Raw genomic sequence first — 20,585 nt, 5'->3', positions numbered from 1 at the left:
AAGCCCATAACGGCTAGGTATGGAGGGGGTGGCGTGGCGACCGAAACCACCATATGGAGGATATCTTCCCCTATGGGGTCAGAATATATCAATAATATTGAAGTTATAGGGAAGGAAAAGACACCTGACTCAATTTTTTACTGTTATTATTTTTTAATCTTAGCTTCAAACTCGTCTGTTATGATAGTCTCACTTAATTTTAACTATTCTTGGAGAAGTTTTTCACATTTTGCATTTTATGTTCATTAGTGCTGAAAAGTGTGTCTCGCATTAGTAGAGAAGGTTAAAAAGTATCACAGAGTATAATTGCTTCTGTTTCTTTATTTTTATACTCATTCTTTGTCAATGTCTGAAACTTAAGATGTAGTAGTCCTCCATAATGTAAATAATGCAATTGAAGGGTTCAGCCTGATGGAATTACTTTAAGCTGCTCTTCTTTCTCCAGAGGCAGATAAGATTCTGGACAATAAGACTAGACATTTCAGTTTTGTTTGGCAGCAGTGATGAAGCAAACCTATTCCCAAGAGCTTTTGTAGGTAATTTAAAATTAGTTTGGACATTGTCTCTTTGTAGATCTACCTCAGAAGTCATGAGGAAACCTGTGAACATTTTTCTTTTCTACGTATAATTTTCATATTCTAAGTTTACTTTAGAATTTAGTAAGTTTATTGCTTGAACTTAGCACATTTTCTTATTTTCCTTACATACTTTTGTTAGGTAAGGAAATGGCTGAACATAGGTAACTGCTTTTTCCACACCTCTCCTTGTTTAACTGAGCAGCATAGTTTGGGTTTTTGATGTTACACAAATAGCTTATTTTTTGCAATGACCTTTCCCTTTGACGACCTGCAAATGTCAGTATGAATAACCAAAGTGTGGTGATAAGATTGGTGATTCCTGCTTCATAGCAATTTGTTTGAGAAGTCTTTTCTTAAGAATCCATGACAAAATGAAATTGATTATCTTAATGATAAAGTCTAAATTGCTTTTAAGTTATGTTGAAATAGTGTTTGGCATCAGACTGTCACAGTATTACAAGTTTTGATTAAAAAGTACGCAGAATTTTTTATTTTCCTGGTCTGTATAAGTCCAATTGTCACAGTTTTCTTTGTTCTAGTACACTTATCCCTAACTTATATTTACATTAGTAGCCATATTGGATGTTTACTTTATTGTTGGCTGTCAAAAAGATTACATTTGTTTTGGTATTGTTGGCGTTTTTTAACTTGTGGGAAAAATGAAACAAAGAATTTCCATTAAATTTTACTTTAAGAACGGAATAAAGTGCAGCATTTCATTCGAAATGTTGAATATTGCTTCTGGTGATTCTTCTGCAAATAAAATAAGTGTTTACAAGCGTACAAACAGGATGTGAAGATAACGAGCGCCCTGGACATCCCAGCACATCAACAACTGATAACGTCAAAAAGGTGAAGAAAATGATTATAGACAATTACTGAATTGCTTTCAGAGAGGTTGCTGATGATGTTGGCATAACATTTGGCTCATGCCAAGCAATTTTTTTTTAGATGTTTTGGGCATGAAACATGGGGCAGCAAAATTTGTTACAAGATTGAATTTCTACCAAAAGCAGTGCCGAATGAACATTGCTCAGGAGTTGCTGAATGAAGTGAATAAAGAAGATTCAGAACTGCTCAAACGGGTCATATCTGGTAAAGAAACATGGGTATATGGGTATCGTATCTAAACTAAGGCCCAATGAAAGCTTCCTAAAGAGCCAAGATTGAAAAAAGGCTCATCAAGTTCGATCGAATATGAATGTTCTGACCACTGTGTTTTTCGATTTCAATGGCTTAGTGTATCATAAGTTCTTGCCAAACAAGTCGTACAGTCAATAAGCAGTACTACCTGTAAGTTCTATGCCATTTGCTTGAAGCAATCTGAAAAAATGCCCAGATTTGAAGTAAAACAATTCAGCAATTGCATCATGATAACGAACCCACTCACACTTCACTGTTTGTTTATGAATTTTTGCCCAAAAACAACACAGTTATGATGCCTCAGCCTCTGTATTCACTGGACATACCTCCTGCACCTTCTTCCTATTCCCCAAGCTGAAAATAACCATGAAATTATGACATTTTGCCAACATTGAAGAGAGAGGCAGAATCACTGAAGAAGATAAACACCATACTGAAAATTGCGTACGAGGTGCTTCGAAAAAAGTGCTGGCACAAATTTATTATATCTGAAGAGGAGTACTTTGAAGTGACAAAATTAATATTGATGAATAAATAGATTTTTTTTTGGAAAAAAACTAAAATTCTGTGTATTTTTTTATCAAACCTTGTACAAAGCATTTTAAATCTTCCATTCATAGAAAGTGCATAGTCTGCAAACATAAAGACAATGTTTCCAGGAGAGTGAATTTAATTCCAAGGTGCTGTTATAGAATTATACATCGTGGTTGACATTTAAATTAATTATTTCTATGAAATAAGTTGCTCATAATAAAATGATAACAGATCTGTTATAACTCAATTTAACTTTTTCATCTACATGTCTCTGGATGTTTGAAGATGTGCCATCAATCTACCGTGAAAATATTATTGGTTTTATAGTGTAACCAAGAATATTCATTTTTCACAGTCATTTAATATCAGTTTAACAGTTTCCTTATAGACAAATAAAATTAAATCCTCAGTAATAATGGCATGCATTTTTTTGTTACTATTTACAGCAGTTTTATAATTGTTCATTTGTGCTTTTCAGAAATAGGTTGCTCTCTGCACTATAGCTTTGCTTTTGCTTCCAACAACAATCATTGTTTAAACCAATTTTCATATTTTCTAGATTACTAACTGTGTATGGTATTTAAATTTATTTTCAATTTACTACAGATTCCACATCCCTATCTACATGTCACTTAATAGTTGAAAAATCTCCATTCTCACCTGTGTTTTTAGTACATTCAGTCAGACTTTAATTAATTTTTTCACTTTCAGATCAGAAACTTATCGTTACTGAATTTAAATCTTTATAAACAAATTTACACAATATTTATTTTAACAAATGTCAAACTAAAGATCATCATTAAAACATATGAAAAAACGGATATGTGTTATCACTAACTCTTCAAATAATTGACTGGTGATGCAGAAAGCAAACTGTGCGCACCCACAAAATAGGGATCCACAGTATTGTTAGTACATGTACAGGGTCTTTGTTTTAAAATGCAACCCAATTTTTAAAAAAATAATGTGCTATATTTAATGCGATTAGTTATAAATATTAGAATTATTTTTGCAGAGCAATAGTAAAATAAAATTTTTTTATAACAAATGTTGAAAGTACCACACCCTTTTCATCATTGCAAGCCTTTTTTCATATTCCGTGAAATCTTTCAAAGTGCACTCTTCCAGTTTCTCGTGATTATTGATTTATATGAGCTTTCAGTTTTTCTATGGTATATAGATTATTTTTGAATGCATAACCTTTTAAATATTTGAAAAAATTTACAGCAGAAAGATGAGGTGACCTAGCTGGTCATAAGCCAGTCAATATTACTCCTTCACCAAAGAAATTTTTCAAAAGGTCCATTGTTTCTCTTGTTGAAACTGATGGGGGGGTGACCCCATCTTGTTGAAACTATAAATATCTCTCATTTAATTCTAAATTTGCAATAAACTGTGTTAAAAACTGCTTGGTAGAGGTCTGCGTTAAGTGTTACAAAGAATATAGGACCAATTATTGTTCACCTGGAAATTGCACTCCACACACAAATTTTCTGTGTGTGTAGAGGTCATTAAGACCTAATGGATGATGTAAGGATTATTAGAGCTCCAATAGCGATCACTCTCTCTGTTATGTAACCACTCAAATGAAACCAAGCCTCATCTTTAAAAAAGCCCTTATCCAACACCTCCAAACAAACAGATTAAACCATTGACGCTAGTCGAGCATAGTTGCATAATCAGCTGGATTTAATTTATGTGATTCATGAATTCGGTTTGACTTTACATTAAGTAGCTGGGTAACTTGAAAGGCACTATACAGAGATTCTTTTCTTTTTTTTGCACAAGTTTTTGTAATGATTTATATAGTGAGTTTAAAAAGCTTACCCCTAACATCTTCCAGTGTTTTGTCATTAAGTACTTAATGTTTCGGGGTTTGTCTCTTGATTGCAAACAGAACCAGTCCCTCTATATTACTTTATCAAACGATGAATTGAAGATTTATATGGTACATTTTACTGATGAACTGCAATTGAAAAGCTTCTTGGCACAAAACAAAAGATTTAGTTGTTAAATAATTTTCCATTATAAAAGTCCATGTTCAAAATCATTTCATAAAATACATAGATAACCAAAATAACTAACCGTTTTCAAAAATGAAATAGAAAATTATATCAGCCGATTGTAAAACAGCAATAATAGTACAACAAAAACAATAGGTAGTGCTTCATCCTTTCATCTGAAATTATTGTATTGAAAAGTATTTTGCTGAGGTTGTATTTTAAAACAAACACCCAGTAGTAGTGTGCCATGAACTAAAAAGATTTGAGATGATTTGTGTTTTAGGCCAACAACAATGTTTTTTTTAATAAGTCTTACAATTTAATACTCTTTTATTAATGCAAGTTCTTTGCAAGTTAATGATTTATGTATAAAGTATATCTCTCAAATATTTTTTTTTTTTTTTGTTGCAATAGATTTATTAAAACTGTTATAGCTATCTGCTGAACATAATATGAAATGTTTACTCAACATAAGTTTTTTTTTTTTTTTACATTTTAAGTATCTGAATCGGTTTGTTGTTCATAATAGTCCTATAAATCTCTAAAAAAAAATCATTTGCAAGGTTTAGGTTTAGTGCTTCTTAATTCAAATGATTTCCTAACATTAACTGTACAAATTTTGGGAATCTGTTCTTTTACAGTTGTTAATTATTTATGAGTTGTGGAGTAATTATAAATTAAAGAAGAAAGTGTGAACCTTTTTAATCAAACTATAGCAGAGTTGTAGGGCTGTGAAAGAAAGAATCAGATGCTTATAACCAATAGTTTAATAAAAAACTATTGATGTTTTTTATTTTTTCCTTTATTTTAGTGTTTCTGTAATCTATATTTGTAAAGTTGTTTGGAAGCCTCTATTAAATTAATTTTAGTAAACAATTCAATGATATAAAATTGAATGCAAATAAAATATTAATTTTTTGTCTCAGTAATTTTATAGAACATCAGATCGTTTACAAAAATTCATTTACAAAAAATTAAATTTAAATTAAAAAATTTACAAAAATCATAATTTACAAAAATTCTATTTTTTAAAAACCCATTTTTCTTTATGTAAAATGTATAACTTCTTAATATTTGCAATAAATAACTTCAAATTAATAATACATGACATAGTTAATTAATTATATGTAATGCATTAATTATGTGATGATTATACGTGGGCAAAGTCAAAAAACATTATAAATATCTTTTTGTAAAAGTGAAAAAAAGGTATGAAGGTACATGTTGTGGATGCTATACATACTTGGGATTAAAGTAACAAAAAAATATGTAGGTGGAAGAGTAACAGTATGTTTAAGGGATATGTGTGTGAATAGAAAGAAATAATTAAAATTCCCCTGTCACTGTTCCTCTGGTTTGCTTGACTTATGTATTATTTATTTGTGTCGTATAACTGTTCAATTAGATCCATAACATGTGATAAATAAAAACTATTACAGAATTTGTTGCCTTCTACTTGTTTTAAAGAAAAGCTAAGATATCTTTCCACTCTGAATTTCATCACTGAATTATCCTGCTAAAGAATCAGTATTCATGATTGTTTTATGAACAAATATATAAAAAAAAGAAAAAATGGTAAATTATTGACATAATTAAGAATTCTAAGAAGAGCTCAAAAGAATTTGCCTAGCTGTTAGAGATTCCAGATTACAACCGTATTTTTTTAAAGAAATTTAAAAAAATTTTTAATTTTTAGATTTAAACAGATTTTAACTTTTAATTGTATAATTAGGAATTCACAATAAAATTTTAATTTACTAAGCTTTTTATTACTAATGTAATTTTTTTTCTCTTTGTAATCGCTATACTTGAAATTGCAGCCAGGACCATTTGAGATTTCTGGCTGCTTAGAGTAAGGAGCATTAGATTTAAAACATGAATATTGGGGCAAAACTTTCCTGTTGATCAGACTAAAAGGTTCCTAAGCATGCCTCAATTAACATTCTAAAAGTCGAGAACCTCACTACAGTCTCAAAATTTTGAGATATCCAGTTAGATGTATAAAATGCATGTCCACTGTATCTGTATAAACATATTGTAGTCCCATTTTTCAGTTGTGACTAGTTAAATATTGAATTTATAGATAAATGTTTCAAACAAAAGTTGTAGAATGGAAAATTTTACACAAAAAAATTCTAGTAACATTTTCATAAGATCATAAATAAATGTGAGAATGACTTGTTAATCAGAAACAAAAAACTCATTTTTTATCTTAAACAATTACATTATTTGCAGACTTTTTAAAAATAATGAAAGCAAAGGTCAAAGGTTAACACTCAATAAAGTACATATTCTGGATAACTTTACAAAGTTTGATTTTATGTTTTTTTGTTAACTTTTTACAAACATTTATTTATGTTCCTATTTTCACTGTTTGGTGAACTGTGGAGTATTTTAAAACATATTACGCTCGCAAAACTCGGTCATAAATAAAATTTTACATACTGATATTACCATCTAAAAGTAAATATTTTCCCCTAACTATTGCTATTATTTAATATTTAATTTTATTAAATTATGATTGGTTTTTCATACATAGTAATCACAAAATACATTTTTTTAATATAATTTTAAATTTTATTTCAAAAAATATAATATTAAATAATTTTTAAAAAAATGTATTTGATTACATATAAAAAATATTTTTTTTAAAAAAGCTTTTAACTAATATTAATATTAACATTAATAAAAAAGGAAACAAATTAGAAAAACCCTCTAAAAAGTAAAAAATAAAAATTAAATCAAATTGAGAATTTTTAACAAAAAAATATAAAATATATAAAAAATCAATAAATATAAAAATATAATATAAAATATAAAAATGCACTGAAAAGTTAAAAATAAATTATATAAATATCTAATAAATAACCAATAAATAAATGTAATAATTATTAAATTTTAAAATTAAAAGTAATGAAAATATTTAGTTAAATAAAAGCATGGTGCAGTTTTTATAACAATGTTTTCGAATAAGTATTTATAGACAGTTGCTGTATTTTAAAATATATTTTTTGTTTAATGAGGTTGTTTAGTATATGTATATACTTTATTTATCTGTAATAAAATAACTCAAGTTTTAATTCTTTGATGGTTCAAATTTGCACCGAGATGACCTTTAAGGGTGTATAAAATTAAAAATAAAAATTAACTTTAGAAATCTTGCACAAAGTTATTACATTTTGGCGGTAATCTGAAAAATGATTAATTATTACCATTATTATAATTGTAATCGTAATTATGAATTCATTAAATAAAAATTCATTATTAATTAAAATGAAACTTTTAGCGGAAAGAGTGCGTTCAATTTGGCTTAGATTACAAGCAGAATTCGAAGATGAACTTCAACTATGTGAGAACACGTACAAAGAAAGCAAGTGGGTGTATTTTCCCAGATTGTTACTTGTAGCTAGTCAGTCTCAACTGGAGAGGTTCCAGCAGACCTTTCCACCTCCTCGCGTCATTGAAAATGAAAATGAAGATTAATTGTTGTAAAAATAAATGTTGTGTTGTTTAAAATAAATTATAAAAACTGCGCCTCACTTTTATTTAACTAAATATTTTAATTACTTTTAATTTTAAAATATAATTATTACTTTTATTTATTAGATATTTATATAATTTATTTTTTACTTTTCAGTGCATTTTTATATTTAATATACTATATTTTTTTGTTTAAAATTCTCAGTTTGATTTAATTCTTATTTTTTACTTTTTAGAGGGTTTTTCTAATTTGTTTCCTTTTTTATTAATGTTAATATTAATATTAGTTAAATAAAAAGTTTTTTAAAAAATAATTTTTTATATGTAATATTTGTAATTTTTTTTGTTTTTTTTTGTATTTTTTGAAGACTAAAAGTAAAAAAGTAAAAATATTTATTTTTACACATTGAAGTTACATGCGTGTACCAAATTTCAATCATTTTCATGCGATAGTTCATGAGAATTGAAGATTTTCAACTAAATGCAACAAATTTAGCATAGGGGTAGCGCGTGGGGGTGGGTCATATCAAATTCCGACATGGTAGTGCTGTATTGTCATCGAAGTTACATACATGTACCAAATTTCATCGATTTTCATACAATATATCAAAAGATATAGCAGTTGCAAAATTTGATTACATTCAAAAAGCTTACTACATTCATAAATAATCACCTTAAGAATATATATTTGCATAGTTTTTTAGTTTTTTTAATTTGTCTTTTATTTGCAGGCCGTTGATAAACAAATTTGAAAATATTTCAACGTGACAACATTATACAATATGTGATCCCTAAATGCAGAAAATTCTTTTAAATTTACCAAAAGTTATTTCTTTAGGTATCATTTATTGATGGCATTTTGATTTTTTGCATTATCTATTGTAGATCAAAAGTTATAGATACTTATTGCACGCGCATGTTGAAACTGTGCCGTCTGCTACATCATCTCTCCACATAGGCAGTGTATAGAGCGCTATTGTTTATTGCAGTAGCTCGTTTATTTATAATCTGATTGGAATGTATCCACATACTTTTTTCTGTAAAATCAATATTTAATGATTTGCAGCCAAAATAGTGAGAAGAAACATAGTTCTTATATTTTATTTTGTTTATAAACAAATGTGATTACGGTAGTGAGGCTCTCAACTTTTATATGTTAATTGAAGCATGCTTAGTGACTTTTTCCACCTGGTCCGATAGACAGGAAAATTTTGCCCCTCCATTCATGTTTTGAATCTAGTACAACTACTCTAGCTGTTTTTTCTCATTTTTTTTTCAAAATTATAACCCAGTCCTTCAGTGGTATTCTAAACTGATAATTTGTTTTTTTAATTATGCGCATTGTTGGTTATCTCTGGTCTGCTGTCGTAATCATTTTGTGAGGAAAAAGGTGTAAGAAAATAGATATTGAGTAATGAAGAGAATTAGAACAGATAATTCACAAAATGAAAACAAGACTTAATTAAGCAGTAAACTACAGAACAAAATATTGTGAAACAAAAAGTGTGAGAAACTGACCCTTCAGAAACATAGATATACATATATATATATATATATATATATATATATATATTTTTTATATTTGCTATATTATATTTTATCAGACCAGCATAGAAACATGGCTGAAAACACAGGCGGCTCCGTTCTATGATGAGGGTATTGAAAGTTGGTACCATGCTACAACAAATGTCTAAATCAGAGTGGCGATTATGTAGAGAAATAGTGTAACTATGTAAGTACTTATTACAAATAAAAAAATTTTTTATTTTCACTCTGGTTTTTTTTTTCGTGACCGATCGGACCTTGAAAAAAAATAACCCTCATAAGTTTAATTTAATTATAATTGATTTTGTGTTCTAAATCTCTGACTAGAAAAAAAACCTGGATCCAGTAAAATTAATATTCTTTTATTTTGTTGACTTTCTAAAAATTCATATGCTTGTCAAAAATTTATGTTAATTCTGGTTTCATAATTAGGATCGCCTTAACTATTGTTTCAATAACATTAATTTTAATTTTTGAAATATAGAGCCAATCTGTAAGCCTAATAAAAGTTGTCATTTATTCATTTCCAATTTTGTTATTAGAAAAGGATGTGAGAAAGGAATTAAAGAATTATTTATTTTATAGAACGTGCTGATCAGGATAAGAATGCGCAGCAGTCTCAAGCTCTCTGGAGTGCCTGTCAAACATTAGTGTCTACGATGAAAAATTCTGATGCTACTGCACCACCTTCATCACAACTTAAGCCACTCAAGGATGAAATCAAAGCTATCAGTAAAGCTGGAGGTAAGTTTTCCATTCTGCATTTGTAGTGTTATATGGTATATAGTGTTATACCAGTATTCAGAAGGGAGCCTATAAAATACATTTCCCAATTATGAGATTTTTTTAAAAAAATATAGTTTCCATCTAAACTTTATCTCCTTTAGTTAACCAATAATGTTTGCTGTTAGCACTTTTTTGGGGGGAAAATTAAGAGGTCAGCTTTATCTAACTGAAATATTAGCCACTAGCCATTAGGCTTACTGTGCAGCCACAAGACAGGAAACAGAGGTTCTGAGTTGTTCTGTAGCCTCTAATTAACTGATAACAAGGTTGTATCGGCTCTTTAGGATATACCATCCTCAGTAAGGACAACCTAACTTGATGGAGAAGAAGCAGCACCAAACCATTATGGGAAAGAAGGTTTCAAGGATAAAAAGTGGTGGGCTGATGACAAGAATGATCTACCCATCAGAACAAATTTGAGTAATTTCTAATTTGTACTTAACTTCTTAGCCAACAGATTTCATACAGGCAGCCTACTTAGTCTTAATTGTACTGCAGTATAAGCCTAAAGGCCAAAAGAAGGAGATTCAGACAATGTATAGAGCCAAAAATGTATACTCTTGATAATTTTATTATTTCTACAAAGCAGTAATAAGTACGAGGGTAAGTCAATTATTATCTGCAATGTAGTAATAAATTTTATTGCAATACAAATAGGAAACTTACATGTAAATCATTTTTCAACTTAGTCCCCTTGCATTTCAACGCACTTGGTCCATCGTTGCACAAGCTTCTTGATGCCCTTTCGGTTGAGCTGCAAGCCAGGAATGCACCGCTTCTTTCACTGTTTTGTCCAAGTTAAATTGACAGCTTCTTAATGCCTCTTTGAGTGGACCAAACAAGTGGTAGTCAGAAGGGGAAAGATCAGGACTATACGGAGGTTGAGCCAGTACTTCAAAGTTGAGTTTTTGGAGAGTTTCAGCAGTGTGGGCAGCAGTATGTGGACGGGCATTGTCGTGTAACAACAACAACTTTCGACAGCAGTCCTCAGGGATGGTTTTGAATTGCAGGCTTCAGTAAGCATCTCACTGTAATGGGCACTGTTTATTGCCATGCCCCTTTTCTCATAATGTTCCAGTACTGAGCCTTGTGAGTCCCAAAAAACCGTAAGCATCAGTTTTCCTGCTGATGGTTGGGTCTTGAACTTTTTTTTGCAGGGCAAATTTGGATGTTTCCATTCCATACTCTGCCTTTTACTCTCCGGCTCCTAATGATGAATCAGTGTTTCATCATCAGTGATGATTCTGTCTAAGAAGATGTCTCGTTCGTTACCATAGCGATCCAAATGTTTTTGACAGATGTCAAAGCGCGTTTGTTTTTGCAACTGTGTGAGTTGTTTTGCAACCTGTCTTGCACAGACTTTATGAAACCCAAGTCTGTTGTGGATGATTTCATAGGCAGAACAGTGACTAATTTGCAGACGATATGCCACTTCATCGATAGTTACTCGTCCGTCTAAGAAAACCATGTCACGTGCACGCTCATTGTTTTCTTCATTTGTAGCAGTAAACGGTCGTCCAGCTCCTTCGTTGTGCGTAACACTTGTGCGACTGTTTTTGAATGTTTCAATCCATTCGTAAACACTCTGTTATGGCAACACACTGTTCCCGTACTGTACAAAAGTCTTCAATGAATTTCAGCCCCTGACACACCTTCCAACAACCACAAAGAACGGAACACTGAAAGTTGCTCTTCTTTGGTGCAAACAGAAAGCAGGGCAGCCAGTAAACGGTCGTCCAGCTCCTTCGTTGTGCGTAACACTTGTGCGACTGTTTTTGAATGTTTCAATCCATTCGTAAACACTCTGTTATGGCAACACACTGTTCCCGTACTGTACAAAAGTCTTCAATGAATTTCAGCCCCTGACACACCTTCCAACAACCACAAAGAACGGAACACTGAAAGTTGCTCTTCTTTGGTGCAAACAGAAAGCAGGGCAGCCATGGTTAACAGCAGGGCAGTGATAATGGAACTAACCTAGCAGCATCACACCTGCACAGACATAACAATTAAACCACGCATGTGTCATCTTCGCAACACAACAGTACTACCAACATAAACAAAAATATAACTAAATTGCAAATAATAATTGACTTACACTCATATTTTAAACATTTTACATGTAATAAAATATATGAAATCAAAATATATTTAACTTCAAAATCATAGTCATCATGTGGTGTTCTGCCTGTTGGCAGGTCCTTAGCACCACTCTTTTTATGTTTTATGTTTAACTTCCGGAACCAACTTAAAGTATTACTTCAGAGGATGAATGAATATGATATGTACAAATGTAAATGAAGTATAGCCATCTACAGTTTCAGGTCGACCATTCCTGAGATGAGATATGTTGCTGATTGAAATCCAACCATCAAAGAACATCGGCATGCACAATCTAGTATTCAAATTCATATAAAAGTAACTGTCTTTACTAGGACTTGAACGCTAGAACTCTTGACTTCCAAATCAGCTGATTTGGGAAAACATGTTCACCACTAGACCAACCCAGTGGGTTTTTACCTCACCACTCTGCCTAATTCTAACCAATTTGTGAGATTCTCATTTATTTTCACAGCTGCATTTTGTTTGCTTCATACACAATTCTCTGATCAGTCTCCTATCATTCCAATCAACTTTCTTTTCTTTCAGAATCTTAAATAACTTTTGCTACTATATTCTGTCGAATGCCGTTTCCATATTTATAAAACACAAGCTCAATCCTCTTTCTTTTTCAAAATAATCTCTTCTCTCTCCAGTCATTCTGATTAGTGCCAGAGCTTCTCTTGTTCCTTTTCCTTTTCTGAGTCCAAACTATTCTTCCCCAGCATTATCCTCTACCTATTGTAGTCAACCTTGTATTCATAACCTCAACATTATTTTTTTTTACCATGTGATATTAAGCTGATGGGGTTCTATGTTCACATTATTTGGTTTCAACCTCTTTAGGTATATATATATATATATATATATAACAAAATCTTCTGGCCATATTTCAGTATCATAAATTGTTTTGCACATACAAAGTATTTCATCTACTCCATCTTCTAAACATTCTGTTTAGAATGTTTAGAGTTCTGTTGGAAGTTCTACTCCTGTTGCTTTCCTATTGTTCATGCCTTTAAAAGCTTGCATAATTCCATATCCCAAAATTTGTTATTAATTCTCTCGTATTAAAAAAATGTTTGTACAGAAAAATTAGACTTAATAAAACAGATAGTTGAAGATTTAGAATATAGTAAACAATTTTTGAGACGCATACATTTTTTAAGTTGATGTTGCAATCACATTACTTATGTGGGATTAAAATTGTCCTTTATTCTAAATCGCACTTTGCTATTTTGGAAGCAGATTCATTTATTATGATACAGATTGGTGATACAGAATTCTGAACACATGTAAGTGACCTTTTAATTATCATAAAAAGGTTTGCTGACTTTCTTGAAAAACCATAATTAAAATACTTAAGTCCACACTACATTCTAACAAATCACAAATTGATAAACTCAGTGACTATGGAATATATAAATTAAAATTGCACTGACTACATTAAATACTACAGCAGGCAAATCTGATGCACATTTACCCACAGATACCTGCATTTTACACACATAATAACTTTGTAAATCAACATTGTAAACATTAGATACATAAATATGGACCTTATTCTTAATATGGAAATTTTACTTTAGGATGTTAAAAGTCATAAACTAAATGAAAATAAATAAATAATAAATTCACTTCAAACAATAAGGCGCAAAATAATAACTCTAGCTGGCATACAATGAATGTGTTGCTTAAACTATGATAATGAGAGTTTACTAATCTTGGGAAGTGATGCTATTTTTTTCTGCTGGTATGAATATTAAAATTTTATTTAAGTCCCAGGAATCTAATATTCTTACATATGATTCAATAATTTTTATTTCTTTAGATATGATTCAATTAATTACACATTACCTCCAGATAACACTGATTGCTGTCTGTTTGGCCTTCTGGAATGCATATTTATGATGCACACCCTATAGCAGTTAAAAAACAATTAGAATCATTTCCACTATGCTCTTCAATTGTTTTATTTTCTTTGGCCTTAAGGATGAAGGTGAAAACTGAATTCTATGTGATTACTGGGTTATAGTTTCTGGGCCCCTTTACATCCAAGTTCATCAGTATTTATCATGGTCTTAAGATGTTACTGTTAATTTTTTTTTGACACATTCAGCATGTCCTGTGCAATATCAACATAAATTTCTGTTCAAGCCAAACAGTGTTGACACAAACTCTTCAGCCATTCAGTGTTTGCTTTGTGTATGTATGCCCAAATCAAGCATTAAAATCATACGTACAGAACCATTACTAACCCCAGTGTCATTTCCAAATTTCTTGATTGTTCAGCCAATGATTTTCTATTATTAAATTGTGTGCATTTAATAATTGTGTGCCTTTTGTTTTTTATTTAAAGGAATAAATTTTATATTTATGAATAAGCATCATATATGTTTTTTTAATAATCTAGTTGAAAGGATTTCAGTGGTCCTTGTGATCAATGTCAGTCACTGATGCTGCTAATATCTGCTGATGTTATTGTTGACTATTATTTCTCCATTAGACAGTATTAATACACTTGAACATTTTGAAGTACATAAACATCAGTTCCAATTTAATAAATGGACACAACATTTGACATTTTTTTCTGTCAGCCTAATAAAAATAAAACCCCCATATTAACAGCTGACTATTGTGAAGACAATAATCACAAGTTCATTTGTTTATAATTTGAGGAGTAGAATGTTTTTCCTGTTTTGATCATTTTTATTAACCTTTGTAATTTTTAATTTGATTATTAAAATATTTGTTTTTCATTCTCATCACTTATATCTAAATTATGTACATAAAGCATCATTACCACCAGTTTCTGTTTTGTAAATATCCATCCTATTGTATTTTCAACCTGATAATAGCATGAAAATTCAGTTCCTCTCATTTAAAACCTGATTATTATTATTTAACCACATTGTGATTTCTTCCTTTTCATTGATTTTTAAACTCAGTTTGTGCTTGTGTATTTTGTCATGTTTACACACACATACGTACTATTGTTTCTATTTATCATGATTTTAAAATCATGATAAATAAAAAAATTCTATATCATGATATATTCTATTTTTATGATTTAAAAGAAACATCAGAAAATAATTTTTAATATTGTATAATTTACACACTGTTTAAAAATGTGTAAATTACATTAAACTGTTTTGTCCTTTACATAAAACTGAATTTTGAGAAGTAATACGAGGGCTATTCAGAAAGTAAGGAACGTTTTGGAATTTTAAAAACTAAGTACAAGAAAAACTTTTTATTATATACATGTGAAGGAGGGACTAAGGGACTAAAATACTACTTTTCAACATAATCACCATACAAATTCAGGCACTTATCATAGTGGTGGACAAGCTTTGAAATTCCTGTGTCATAGAATTCTGCCGCCTGTGATCTCAACCACTCAGTAACGCACCCATCTTGCACAAAATTTGTTCTAGCCTAGCTTCTGTGAAACAGTTTCAAACAATAAAGTCCGTGAAACTTGTGGGAAACATAGAGAAAGCTCAGTTATTGTGAAACGGCGGTTTTCACAAATCTTTTCGTCAACTTTGGAGACCAGATTGTCAGTCACAATGCTCGGACGTCCACTCTTCTCTTTATCATGAACGTTTGTTCGGCCATTTTTAAACTGAATGCACCACTTCCTGACAGAACTTTCACTCATTACGTTGTTCCCGTACACTTCACACAGTTCCCGATGAATTTCTATTGGTTTTAAGTTTTTTGCCAACAAAAAACGAATCACAGACCGCACCTCACAACTGGCGGGATTTTCGATTGCAGCACACATTTCAAATTTGTATATAAAAAAACGGGTAGTACAGAGATGTTGCTGTTGTCACGGCTGGATGCTGACTGAGGTGCCGAGCACGAGCACACCAATATATACGCGATTGGCGTGCGCCTGGCGGCGTCAGGTGGAAATGTTCTTTACTTTCTGAATAGCCCTCGTACATTTATAATGCTAATGTACCGATTACAACTAATAAGCATTTTGTAACCCACAAAGAGAAACTTATATGACAAATCAATTCTTGCTAAAAATTGGTGATGTGATATTAATAAAATGTTGTTTCTGTTTTTCAAATTTGAGTCCATTGAATCTGAAAGATATACACATTGAGTCCGAAAATTTGAGTACAAGAGTCTTAAAGCCAAACAGCTGATGGAACAAAAGTGACTAAATCAACATGCTAGAGATATTTTAAGCAGATTCTAGTATTTTTAATTAGAAAAATTAATATTACTTCCTAACTGTAGTTTTAATAGTTGTTACATCCAGATAGTCACTGCGTAGACCATAATGTAATTATTAGAATTTTGTTGTACTTTAAACAATGTTAATTTTACTTTAAATGAATAGGCATTAATTCTAGGAATTAAAGGAAATAATTGTATGGCTTTGCTTACAGTAGCTTTACAGTTGTACTGACAGCAAGTTTACCATTAAGCAACGTAGAAAAGATTTTTTTGTTGTACAGATAAACATTTTTTCTCCAAGTTATAATATGTCATTTTTAATACTTAATTTTTGTTACTGCACAGATCAAGATGAATTGGTCGATACTATCATAAACTCTATTCCAAAAGAAGCTGTTGATAGAGGTGTTTATACAGAGGATGCATTAAGAGAACGTTTCTTACACGTTGAAAGAATTGCTTCAATTGTATCTATAATTCCAGATGAAGGAGCATCTCTTCCTTTAATACTTCTTTCTTATTTGCAAAATCTGTTGACAATTAAACATCCTCTTCCTATACCGGCATATGAATTAGCAAATGAACCGTTTGATCCTTCATCATTAAGTACGTTTGATATTCTTCAAAGAGCAAGGTATGTGAATATTTAAATAGGCTAGCTATAAGAACATATTTTGTGCTATTGTCCATTTCTTATAATGGTGTTCTTTTATTTTTATTCTTATTTACCTGAAAGGTACCAGTTTTTATGCAAAAAAAAATATTTAATTGCAATATTTTAAACTGAAATTATCAATTTAATTTTTAAATGTAATATGTAATGTACACTTAATATTGTTTGTTAAATTTAGTATATTATTAATAACTTCTTTCACAAGGGCTATCCTAAAATTAAATTGGTTTTAAATGTAGCAGATACAACTCTTTTACGTCTAGTAAAAGAATCTAGTAGAGAATCTAGTTAATTATCTATACATTCATTGACCATGAGATGCATCTCTTACTAACATATTTGCTCAGAAAAATTTTTCTTATAAAATTGTTCATTGAAATAATATGAATAAATTAAAGCTGGTATTGAAAATTAATAACTGTATCTTGAATCATAGTATCTTATTTTTAGAAAAGGTTATAGAAAAGATTTGGTGTACAGTAGCCCGCTTTCATAGGAATTCTTCATCTGTCCTCTTCCAGCATGATTTAACTTTTATAATTAAAAACAAAATCATTAAAATCTAAACAATCAAACAGGATAACTGGCACTATCTTTGTTTGTTCAACTGTCTCTTAATATTTTATAGTAACATTTATTTCTATTTTGATAATATGACAACCAGTTCTGACAAAAATAATTATCTTTTTAACTATCATTAATAATTAATAATTAACTATCATTTCAGGGCAGCTTTTTTGTATGTCAAATCACTCAGGGTACAAGTTCATATGCCATTCTCTCAAACGTCTTCTATCCAACCGCATGCTTTCTTACTAATATTTTAATCTTATTAGGAACAGATAATATAAGTAGATTTATTGCAGTTTTTTTCTAAAACTGTAATTTTAATTTTTAAATTAAATTGTCAGTAATAATTTTATTAAATTTTATGTATTTCAAAATATATTTTGTTGTTGGTCAAATCATGCAGTTTATGGTTCTTATATTAAGCTACATACTTTTACTTAAGACACTAAAAATTGTTGTTGCCAAAGACTGATTTAATTTATTTTTTATTTTTTTTTAAATTGAGAGAACTATTGATAGTATTTGATTGATCTTTACAGATTTTGGATGGATAGAGGAGACATTGCTCAGACATTGAAGTACATGAATCTTTTACAAGGAGGCCCCCGTGCTGTAGCTAAAGACTGGATCAGAGAGGCACAGATTATGCTTGAAACTCAACAAGCTGCTAACGTACTTTTAACACATGCATCTGCCTCTGGACTTGTATATTCATGAACACCCAACCAATTATTAGTTTAATTACAATACAAATTGTCCGTTCATTAAAACCAAACCATTAAACAACATAATAAAATGTATTAATTTTTAGCAGTGAGTTTTGTCTGTATATATGTGTAAAATATTCGTCGAATAATTTATGTAACTTACAGTAATGGAAATATTTAAAATATTATAAACCACTGTTATTAATAAATTATTACATAACACATTTAATTGTTTTGATCATCATACTAAATGGTGTAATGTTTTTATTGCTGTTTTTTCCATTAATCTTATAATAAATTAGTAACTGGAATGTATTTCATTCCATTAATTCATATACATCATTTATAATGTAGCGGGAAATACAATTTATAAACCTAATATGAAAAAGCTAACAACTTAAGAGAGCTTATATGAATGTGATAGAAATTGTGATAATGTACAGTCAGTTCTTAAAATACTGGAAACTGAGCAAGAATTTACAATAAAGAAATTTAATGTTTAAACTTTACTTTAACTATGACCTTAACCGTATAGTAAATAATTGCACTTATTATAAATACTTCCCTTACTCTTTGTTACCCTAATGATTAGGTATATGCACTGAAAGGTTTTTGCTGTGTCCAGCATTGTGAACATCAAAACTATCATTCCTTTGATTGGGGCTGACCTTGGTACCATTTGTGTAACATAGAGTGTCTACCAGCAGAAGACTTTCATAACTACCTAAAATATAAATTAAAAATTTCTTACATGAGTCTGATGGTTTTATTTAGGTGACCGACATCTTGAAAACTTATAACACAATACACGGTACGTAATTGGTTAAAAAAAAGTGTACAGTGTTTATTTTAGTGACTATTAAAATTGTAATAAATTTTATTGTTTTAAGTATTATTATGATCTACAAAATTGTAATTGAGGTTATTGTTGTACAAATTAAAATATTTTACAAATTATTATACATAAAAATTTTATTCAGTTTGGCATTCAATTATGTATTATACAACTATTCACAAGGAATAGGTGGTTACTAAATGGATATAAAATGAGCTGTCTCCACTGTCTGGGATGGTTCAAGAGAAACAAATTCATTCGAGCAGTGCCACAAAATATAAGCATTATTACTTTAAAAAAAAATAGAATTGGTTAACACTGATATTAGATCATAATAATAATTATTATATGAACTATAATAAAGAAAACATATAAAAAATTTTTATAAAAATATATGAAATATATATATATACACATAATATTCTATGAAAATATATGAAAAATAAAAAATCTCTTTAAAAATAAAAAACATAAGATGTTAGTGCTGTTTGTATATTTTCACAAAAATCCACAAAAAAAATATTTTTTTAGTCTATTTTAATTGATTATTAGTGTAATAAATAGGTTCTGTAATGCAAGATCTTCTAATTTTATTTTGAATGAATTGATGGGAAAGTCTTCTTGAATGGATCAGTAATTTATAAAGAAGGGCAACAAATTTATAGCCCTTTCTTGTTTACTTGAGTATTATGCTGAAAATAGCTCTGTTGTCTAGTTTGATAAAAGTGGATATCATTATTCTTTAAGAATAATTTGTTTTATTTTTTTTTTATTTATTTTATTTTTTTTAAGAAAATTTACTGCATTCATAAATATAAATGAATGGGTAGTAAAATACTGATAATCTCGAATCATGATCTGATAACTCTTGGTATCTCTATAATTTGTTCTGTATTTTTGTGTAAGCCCCAAAAGATAATATATTTAAATGGAAATATACTTTACTGGAAATATACTACTATATATAACAGATTATTTACATTTTGCTGCAAGAGTTTAGGTATTTCTTCAATAACACAAGCCAGGTAATGGAAATACCTTTCTCCTATGTTATTATTTATGAATGGCACAAAAAAATCTTGTATGTAACTCTAATAAAATAAAAGTAAATATGCATAAGCGATACTGTTAGTTAAATCAGTTACTTGCTAACGTATTTTAAAAGGGCATTACAAAAACAGTATTGTAAAAAAAAATTAATTTGTTAGCATTACCAGCAGAAAAAAATTGTTTACTAGTGGCAGTTGCAGTAATATATAATAGCTGCCCAGAATAAATAAGCAAATAGATTTTAAGTATCAAAAGAAATATGTCAAAAAACTGAAGAATGTAGCAGTACAAAACACATTTAGTGTGTACCTTTCAATAATTTAGTATATAAAAAGTCTTTGAAATAAGAAGTATACCAAAATTAAGGCCAAGAATCACTTA

At 29.8% G+C, this 20,585-nt stretch overlaps 1 protein-coding gene across 3 annotated transcripts in view; it reads left to right on the top strand.

The window, feature by feature from the left end:
- Positions 1 to 18,823, top strand: part of Mitofilin (inner membrane mitochondrial protein mitofilin) — a 104,488-nt gene extending 85,665 nt beyond the window's left edge. For all 3 annotated transcript variants that reach the window (XM_075376169.1, XM_075376162.1, XM_075376155.1), the window contains 3 exons: positions 9,869 to 10,027; positions 16,715 to 17,003; positions 18,152 to 18,823. In XM_075376169.1, coding sequence (XP_075232284.1) covers positions 9,869 to 10,027; positions 16,715 to 17,003; positions 18,152 to 18,329 — 626 coding nt within the window. In that variant the 3' untranslated portion in view covers positions 18,330 to 18,823. The remainder of the gene's footprint in view (positions 1 to 9,868; positions 10,028 to 16,714; positions 17,004 to 18,151) is intronic.
- The last annotated feature ends 1,762 nt before the right edge of the window (positions 18,824 to 20,585 follow it).

The sequence above is a fragment of the Lycorma delicatula genome, chromosome 1 (genome assembly GCF_047948215.1).
Source record: "Lycorma delicatula isolate Av1 chromosome 1, ASM4794821v1, whole genome shotgun sequence".
Classification (NCBI taxonomy): Eukaryota; Metazoa; Arthropoda; class Insecta; order Hemiptera; family Fulgoridae; genus Lycorma; species Lycorma delicatula.
Note: the sequence above shows the minus strand (reverse complement) of the source record. Positions and strands in the feature narration are given on the sequence as shown.